This window comes from Erythrolamprus reginae, unplaced genomic scaffold (genome assembly GCF_031021105.1).
Source record: "Erythrolamprus reginae isolate rEryReg1 unplaced genomic scaffold, rEryReg1.hap1 scaffold_386, whole genome shotgun sequence".
Lineage (NCBI taxonomy): Eukaryota > Metazoa > Chordata > Lepidosauria > Squamata > Dipsadidae > Erythrolamprus > Erythrolamprus reginae.
In genome coordinates this window covers 732-9,508 of record NW_027248753.1, presented here as the reverse complement: position 1 = coordinate 9,508, position 8,777 = coordinate 732, and the positions used below count along the sequence as shown (strand labels likewise).

General features: G+C 54.0%; 1 protein-coding gene across 1 annotated transcript; it reads left to right on the top strand.

Moving 5' to 3' along the window:
- On the top strand, nt 1–8,184 carry LOC139156180 (large ribosomal subunit protein mL62-like; the record flags this gene model as incomplete). The annotated part of the gene is made up of 5 exons (XM_070731468.1): nt 1–286; nt 606–642; nt 1,734–1,793; nt 2,047–2,129; nt 8,015–8,184. Coding segments are annotated over exons 1-5 (539 nt in total), but the record flags the coding sequence as incomplete, so codon positions are not given.
- Nucleotides 8,185–8,777: the final 593 nt, after the last annotated feature.

Genomic DNA, 8,777 nt, shown 5'->3' with positions numbered 1-8,777 from the left:
TAATATTCCTACCCCGGAACAAAATTTTCCCGGAACTCCGGTGATAGGAAGCTGACTCTAGCCGGCTTCGTTATAGAAGCAATCGACGCACTTCAAGATGGCGGCGCCCTCGCTGTGCTGCTTTCGGCGAATGCCGGTTCAGCGACTGCTCTTCTGGGCGACTTGTAGGAAAATTCCGCTTCGAGGTTTAGCTTCTGGACGCCCGGCCTTCGATTCTCAATTCCGAAGTGCATACAGTTTGGACCAACTCTATCAGCCGCAGGAAAAGGAAGCTGACGCTGCCAAGGTTGGGATTCGGAAGTCAGTCCAGCATATCTGAAACTATTAGCAGATTTAATTTAGAATAGAATCTGATGATGATATAATATATGCATTGCTCTGAAATTTGACGACCCCTCTCACCAAATCTCAGAGCAATACATACATCATCATATTATCTTCTAAATTAACTGCTGCTAATCTGGTAGTAGTAAATAAAAGGTAGGAGAAAGAAAAGAATACAGGTGGCTTAGGACTCTGGTGCTTGTATGTATTTCAAAGAGGCTCTGCATGTAGTCTTACTATAATTTTGCGGTACTCAACGATATGCATTTCTGTGTTAACAGGATTTGGCAAGCCAGACAATTCCAGAGATTCCTGTGGGTGAGTCCAGCACATAAGCAAAATGCCTTGACTTTTGAAAGAGATTTCGTTAACGTGTTTTATCTCTTTTATCCACTTTATAAATCAGTGTAAATTTGGCCCCCAAATAAATGCCATTCAACTTAATGGATTATTTTTGATTAGGTGTGCATTGGCATACAGTATACTGAAAATTAGAATATTTTTTAGAAAGGATGTATTATTGCACAGAAGGGTCAGTGGCTATGTGTGAGTAGAAGGTAATATAATGTTTTAAAATAAATATGCATAAAGATGGAACAACTTGACTGTATCCACAAGGGAGGAATGGGTGGTGATGACAACAATGATGATGTTGGAATTTGCTGAGTTGGCTAAATTGACATTTGAAAAGACATTTGTTTTATTGCTGACTGGAAAGCCTTACTTTTACACTTGAACTCTTTTTTTTCCTATTTCTTTTATTTATATTTGTTTGTGTTAGTTTTAATCTTTCAAAAATTCTTAATAAAATTACTTTTGGGGGGAAACAGCATTAAAAAACCCTTCAGCAAAAGGAGAATTATTTTTAACTGTGAAATTATTCCTAAAAATGGTTTCATGGGCAATATTGTATTTTAAGAGACTGTCTATTCTTAATACAGTTTTCCAAATGACAACATAGATACTCCTCAACTTAACAAAAGTTCACTTAGTGACCAAAGATGTACAAGTGATTTATGACCATTTTCACATTTATTACTTGGTCACGCGATTTACAATCAGATGCTTGACAACTGACTCTTTTATGATGGTTGCAGTGTCTTGGGATCATGTGATCAACTTTTGCAATCTTCTGACAAGCAAAGTCAATGGGGAAACCAATTTCACTTTTAAGTGTTAGTAATTTAACAACTGCCCTTAACAAATGTGGCAAGAAAAGTTGTAGAATGGGGCAAAATTCAGTTAACAAATTTCTCATTTAGCAACAAAAATTTTGGTCTCAATTGTAATAAGTAAATAATATACTATCTGTATTTGTTAACTCCTTCCACTTCTCTCTTAAATATATTTAGAGCCTAAATGGGTATATTTTCAATCCTTTATCATGCTTTCGTTTTTTGGATTGCCAGATCGTTTGTCTGTATCCTATTCACGGAGCAGTGGCCCAGGAGGCCAGAATGTGAATAAAGGTAAAAACAAAACAAAGTCTGACTACATACACATCTATTACTTGAGAACAAATCCCGTTGGAATTAATGATACTTTCTACAATAAAATTAAGATATGGATTTTGGAGTTGGGCAGCCTAGAAATTTGACAAATAAGATCAAGTATTAATGAGCAGCACACTTATTAATAAATTGGGAGGAAAAGATAGGCCCTTTCAAGCTGTATAACTCTTTACCCTGCAGAGTAGTTATTTTTTCTTCTTTTCATACCCAGTGAATTCAAAAGCAGAAGTCCGATTCCATTTGGCATCAGCAGATTGGATTTCCGAAGAAGTGCGACAAAAAATGGCAGTGCTGGTAATTATAAAAAAATATTTCCCCCTTTGAGGTAGATTGTTAAATAGCATACACTTAGTTTTCCAATTTCCTGCAAAAAAATTTGCACAAAATTTCCTACATAAAAAAACTATAGACCATCCAGAGGGAGCCATTTAGGTTGTCTAGCAAAGTATAAATCCATAAAGATATAATATCAGAAGATGGATCTTAAAAATTGCTTTATCCCATTATGAGATTTAATTTTTTTTTTTTGCAAGCACTCTGATATAATAAGTAAAAGTCTGGTAAAGGATAAGATGTTAGGAACCACTGAAAATAGGAGTCATTTACTAGGTTGGTGGTTGATAATTCTGTCAATTATATTCTTCATGTGATTGTTTATTAGAAACATATATGTACAGTGATCCCTCGAGTTTCGCGATCTCGATCTTCGCGAAACGCTATATCGCGATTTTTCAGCAATTGTGACCATCTCGATCTTCGCGAACGCTATATCGCGATTTTTCCCACCCGATGAGGTCACTCTCTTCCTTCCTTTCTCATCTTTCTTTCTCTCTCTCTTTCTCTATGTTGCTTCTTCCTCTCTCACACTCTCTTCCTCCCTCTCTCATCTCTCTTTCCTTCTCTCTCTTTCTCTCCCCCTCTTGCTCTCGAGTGGCCGCCTAGCAGCTGATCTGCTCGGCAGCGCAGCAGCAGCGAGGAGCCGAAGATCTTCGGCTCCTCGCTGGTGCTGCGCTGCCGAGCAGATCAGCTGCTAGGCGGCCGAAGGAACCTTCCCTGGGTCTTCCCCGCCGCCTCGGATCCCGCTGATGCCCGCCCGCCGTTTGCCGCTTGCCCCGTTTGCCCGCCGCTCGCCTCGTTCGCCCGACGCTCCCCTCGTTCGCCCGACGCTCGCCTCGTACGCCCACCGCTCCCCTCGTTCGCCCGACGCTCCCATCGTTCGCCCGACGCTCGCCTCGTTCGCCCACCGCTCCCCTCGTTCGCCCGCCTCGTTCGCCGCTCGCCTCGTTCACCCCCCGCTCGCCTCGTTCGCCCGCCTCGTTCGCCGCTCGCCTCGTTCACACCCCCGCTCGCCTCGTTCGCTCGCCTCGTTTGCCCGCCTCGTTCGCCCGCCTCGTTCGCCGCTCGCCTCGTTCGCCCGCCTCGTTCACCCCCCCCGCTCGCCTCGTTCGCTCGCCTCGTTCGCTTCGCCCCGTTCACCCGCCGCTCGCCTCGTTCGCCCGCCTCGTTCACCCCCGCTCGCCTCGTTCGCCCCGCCTCGTTCGCCCGCCTCATTCACCCCCCGCTCGCCTCGTTCGCCCGCCTCGTTCACCCCCCGCTCGCCTCGTTCACCCCCCGCTCGCCTCGTTCGCTCGCCTCGTTCGCTCGCCTCGTTTGCCCGCCTCGTTCGCCCGCCTCGTTCGCCGCTCGCCTCGTTCACCCCCCGCTCGCCTCGTTTGCCCGCCTCGTTCGCCACTCGCCTCGTTCACCCCCCCGCTCGCCTCGTTCGCTCGCCTCGTTCGCCCGCCTCGTTCGCTCGCCCCGTTCACACCGCCGCTCGCCTCGTTCGCCCGCCGCTGTCGGGACGCCCCCCCACCCCAGTACTTTGAATCCCGCCGCTTCTGCTGGATACGGGCGATGGGGGGGCGAGCTGCCACAGCCCTGGCTTCCGTGCCGCTCGTCCCACCCACCGCCCGTATCCAGCAGAAGCGGCGGGATTCAAAGTGCTGCGGTGGGGGGGGCTGTCGGGACAAGCCGCGCACAAAGGCCGAGGCGAGGCTGAGCAGGAGAAGCCAACCAGCGAGGCGGTGGGCTAGGAGCCGCAGGCGAAAGGAGCTCGGGCATCGGAGCGCAGCGCCAGGCATTGTTCTCCGGACCCCGCCCGCTCAGCCCGGCTGCTGGATTCAAAGTGCTGGGGTGGGGGGGGGCTGTCAGGACAAGGAGCGAGGGGGCTGCGAAGGGGCGCACGCGGCAGAGCTCCGGCGGAGGAGAGGTGGCGGGGAGAAGCTCTCTCTCCCTCCCCCCCCCGGAAAAAAGAAAGCAGCCCCAGCCAAAGACGCCCAGCGAGAAAGAGGCCTCCGCGCCGACTTTTCTCGGCTGCTGCCCACGCCCGGCTCTCTTGGCAGGCAGAAGCAACAAGTCCGGCTCGGAGGCCTCTTTCTCGCTGGGCGTCTTTGGCTGGGGCTGCTTTCTTTTTTCCGTGGGTGGGGGAAGAGGGGGAGAGAGGTTCTACCCACCACCTCTCCCCACTGCCTCACGGGGGTCGCGTGAACGTGCTACATACATACTGTATTGCATCCCTGGGCAACGGGGAAACCCCAAGACCATGTAAGCTGAAACCGAGCGGTTTGGACTTCCCATTCCTCCAAGTCATTTCGCCGCTCGTGTCCTGGCTAAACCGGGCGACAGGATACAGGCTTTGAGTTTTGGCTACGGGGGAGGGAGTTTGGAAAGTCCTACTTCTCCCCCCGTAGCCAAAACTCAAAGCCTGTATCCTGCCGCCCGGTTTAGCCAGGACACGAGCGGCGAAGTGACTTGGAGGAATGGGAAGTCCAAACCGCTCGGTTTCAGCTTACATGGTCTTGGGGTTTCCCCGTTGCCCAGGGATGCAATACAGTATGTATGTAGCACGTTCACGCGACCCCCGTGAGGCGGTGGGGAGAGGTGGTGGGTAGAACCTCTCTCTCCCTCTTCCCCCACCCACGGAAAAAAGAAAGCAGCCCCAGCCAAAGACGCCCAGCGAGAAAGAGGCCTCCGAGCCGCACTTGTTGCTTCTGCCTGCCAAGAGAGCCGGGCGTGGGCAGCAGCCGAGAAAAGTCGGCGCGGAAGCCTCTTTCTCGCTGGGCGTCTTTGGCTGGGGCTGCTTTCTTTTTTCCGGGGGGGGGAGGGAGAGAGAGCTTCTCCCCGCCACCTCTCCTCCGCCGGAGCTCTGCCGCGTGCGCCCCTTCGCAGCCCCCTCGCTCCTTGTCCTGACAGCCCCCCCCACCCCAGCACTTTGAATCCAGCAGCCGGGCTGAGCGGGCGGGGTCCGGAGAACAATGCCTGGCGCCGCGCTCCGAAGCCCGAGCTCCTTTCGCCTGCGGCTCCTAGCCCACCGCCTCGCTGGTTGGCTTCTCCTGCTCAGCCTCGCCTCGGCCTTTGTGCGCGGCTTGTCCCGACAGCCCCCCCCACCGCAGCACTTTGAATCCCGCCGCTTCTGCTGGATACGGGCGGTGGGTGGGACGAGCGGCGCGGAAGCCAGGGCTGTGGCAGCTCGCCCCCCCATCGCCCGTATCCAGCAGAAGCGGCGGGATTCAAAGTACTGGGGTGGGGGGTGTCCCGACAGCGGCGGGCGAACGAGGCGAGCGGCGGGTGAACGGGGCGAGCGAACGAGGCGGGCGAATGAGGCGAGCGAACGAGGCGAGCGGGGGGGTGAACGAGGCGAGTGGCGAACGAGGCGGGCAAACGAGGCGAGTGGGGGGGTGAACGAGGCGAGCGGACGAACGAGGCGGGCAAACAAGGCGAGCAAACGAGGCGAGCGGGGGGGTGAACGAGGCGAGTGGCGAACAAGGCGGGCGAACGAGGCGAGTGGGGTGTGAACGAGGCGAGCGGCGAACGAGGCGGGCGAACGAGGCGGGCGAACGAGGTGAGCGAACGAGGCGAGCGGGGGGTGAACGAGGCGAGCGGCGAACGAGGCGGGCGAACGAGGCGAGCGGGGGGTGAACGAGGCGGGCGAACGAGGCGAGCGGGGGGGTGAACGAGGCGAGTGGCGAATGAGGCGGGCAAACGAGGCGAGCGGCGAACGAGGCGGGCGAACGAGGCGGGCGAATGAGGCGGGCGAACGAGGCGAGCGGGGGTGAACAAGGCGAGCGGCGAACGAGGCAAGCGAACGAGGCGAGCGGGGGGCAAACGAGGCGAGCGGGGGTGAACGAGGCGGGCGAACGAGGCGAGCGAACGAGGCGAGCAGGGGGGTGAACAAGGCGGGCGAACAAGGCGGGGCGAACGAGGCGAGCAGGGGGGTGAACAAGGCGGGCGAACAAGGCGGGCGAACGAGGCGAGCGGGGGGGTGAACGAGGCGAGTGGCGAACGAGGCGGGCAAACGAGGCGAGTGGGGGGTGAACGAGGCGAGCGGACGAACGAGGCGGGCAAACAAGGCGAGCAAACGAGGCGAGCGGGGGGGTGAACGAGGCGAGTGGCGAACAAGGCGGGCGAACGAGGCGAGTGGGGTGTGAACGAGGCGAGCGGCGAACGAGGCGGGCGAACGAGGCGGGCGAACGAGGCGAGCGAACGAGGCGAGCGGGGGGGTGAACGAGGCGAGCGGCGAACGAGGCGGGCGAACGAGGCGAGCGGGGGGGTGAACGAGGCGGGCGAACGAGGCGAGCGGGGGGGTGAACGAGGCGAGTGGCGAATGAGGCGGGCAAACGAGGCGAGCGGCGAACGAGGCGGGCGAACGAGGCGGGCGAATGAGGCGGGCGAACGAGGCGAGCGGGGGGTGAACAAGGCGAGCGGCGAACGAGGCAAGCGAACGAGGCGAGCGGGGGGCAAACGAGGCGAGCGGGGGTGAACGAGGCGGGCGAACGAGGCGAGCGAACGAGGCGAGCGGGGGGTGAACAAGGCGGGCGAACAAGGCGGGCGAGCGGGGGGTGAACGAGGTGAGTGGCAAACGAGGCGAGTGGGGGGTGAACGAGGCGAGCGGACGAACGAGGCGGGCAAACAAGGCGAGCAAACGAGGCGAGCGGGGGGGTGAACGAGGCGAGTGGCGAACGAGGCGAGTGGGGGGTGAACGAGGCGAGCGGCGAACGAGGCGGGCGAACGAGGCGGGCAAACGAGGCGAGCGAACGAGGCGAGCGGGGGGGTGAACGAGGCGAGCGGCGAACGAGGCGGGCGAACGAGGCGAGCGGGGGGGTGAACGAGGCGGGCGAACGAGGCGAGCGGGGGGTGAACGAGGCGAGTGGCGAATGAGGCGGGCAAACGAGGCGAGCGGGGGGCGAACGAGGCGGGCGAAAGAGGCGGGCGAATGAGGCGGGCGAACGAGGCGAGCGGGGGGTGAACGAGGCAAGCGAACGAGGCAAGCGAACGAGGCGAGCGGGGGGCAAACGAGGCGAGCGGGGGGTGAACGAGGCGAGCGAACGAGGCGAGCGAACGAGGCGAGCAGGGGGGTGAACAAGGCGGGCGAACGAGGCGAGCGAACGAGGCGAGCGGGGGGGGTGAACGGGGCGAGCGGCGAACGAGGCAAGCGAACGAGGCGAGCGGCAAACGGCGGGCGGGCATCAGCGAGGATCCGAGGCCGCGGGGAAGACCCAGGGAAGGTTCCTTCGACCGCCTAGCAGCTGATCTGCTCGGTAGCGCAAGGAGCCGAAGATGGGGTTTCCCCTTTGCATGGGCGGCTGGGAAACTCCAATCTTCGGCTCCTCGCTGCTGCTGCGCTACCGAGCAGATCAGCTGCTAGGCGGCCGAAGGAACCTTCCCAGGGTCTTCCCCACCTCCCACACGCAAACCCCACCATCTGCGCACGTGCGGCCATGAAAAAAAATGGCACGCATGCGCAGATGATGTTTTTACTTCCGGAACCCTACATCGCGAAAAATCGATTATCGCGAGGGGTCCTGGAACGGAACCCTCGCGATAATCGAGGGATCACTGTATATATAATTTGTCCACTAATATAGGAAGTGACTGGTTTCATGGTTTACTAACTCTTAATATGGCTTGCTTGATTTTGGCTTAGTGGGATCATAAAATCTTCATTATTGTGTAACATTATGTAATTTTAACCACTACACTACAGTTTACATGGTGACTTTAAAAATCATATTTTGATAATAGAAACCTGCTTTATTTTCCAGAGAATAGAAAATTATATAAATATGCCTCTTTAAAGGAGATGGGAGTTTAGAAATGTGAAAAATAAATACAATAAATAATAAAATGTTTTTATTTCCCAGCAAAAAAATAAGATCAATAAATTGGGAGAGATAATAATCACTTCTGAAGTGAGTCGCTATCAGATGAGGAATATGGCAGACTGCTTACAAAAGATCAGGAACATGATTGAAGAATCCACTGTGAGTCCCCATGTTATGTCTGAAGAAACTGCTGATATGATCAGAAAAAGGTAAATTTGAGACCAAAATAACAGGTGACTGAATTAGAATTCCTTTGGACATAAGAACTTGATCCATATACACCAGGATGCTCCCTTAGGCCGAAATGGAGCCATTTGTAATTAAAACAAGAACTTCTTGTTTGAGTAGGCAGTTTTGAGTATCTACAGTTTAATATATCATAATAAGACAGTCTAGTTGTTAATTTTTCTTAATTTCAATTAGAGAAGGAAAGAAACATTTTTTTGCTAATTTTGGATGGCACATGATCAATAGGAACATTATACATTTAAAATACTGATTAACCTAGACATTGTTTAAAACCAGCAATTCTGCCAATTATATTCAGATTGTATAAATGTGATATACAGCTGGTTCCGCACAACAAAGTAAGCCATAAAGTGACTTGCCTTGCTTTAACTAAAGATAAAAGTGAAATATGAAACTAAATATGATTTTTTTTCAGTTTGTAAACTTTTATTTGTATGTTAGCCTTATATGTGGACCACATCCTGATAGCTTGTTCAACAAACATGGCTTAACAACTTGGTTTTAGCATACTGACATAAACAGCCCTATTCATGAACAATCTCTATTTCAGATC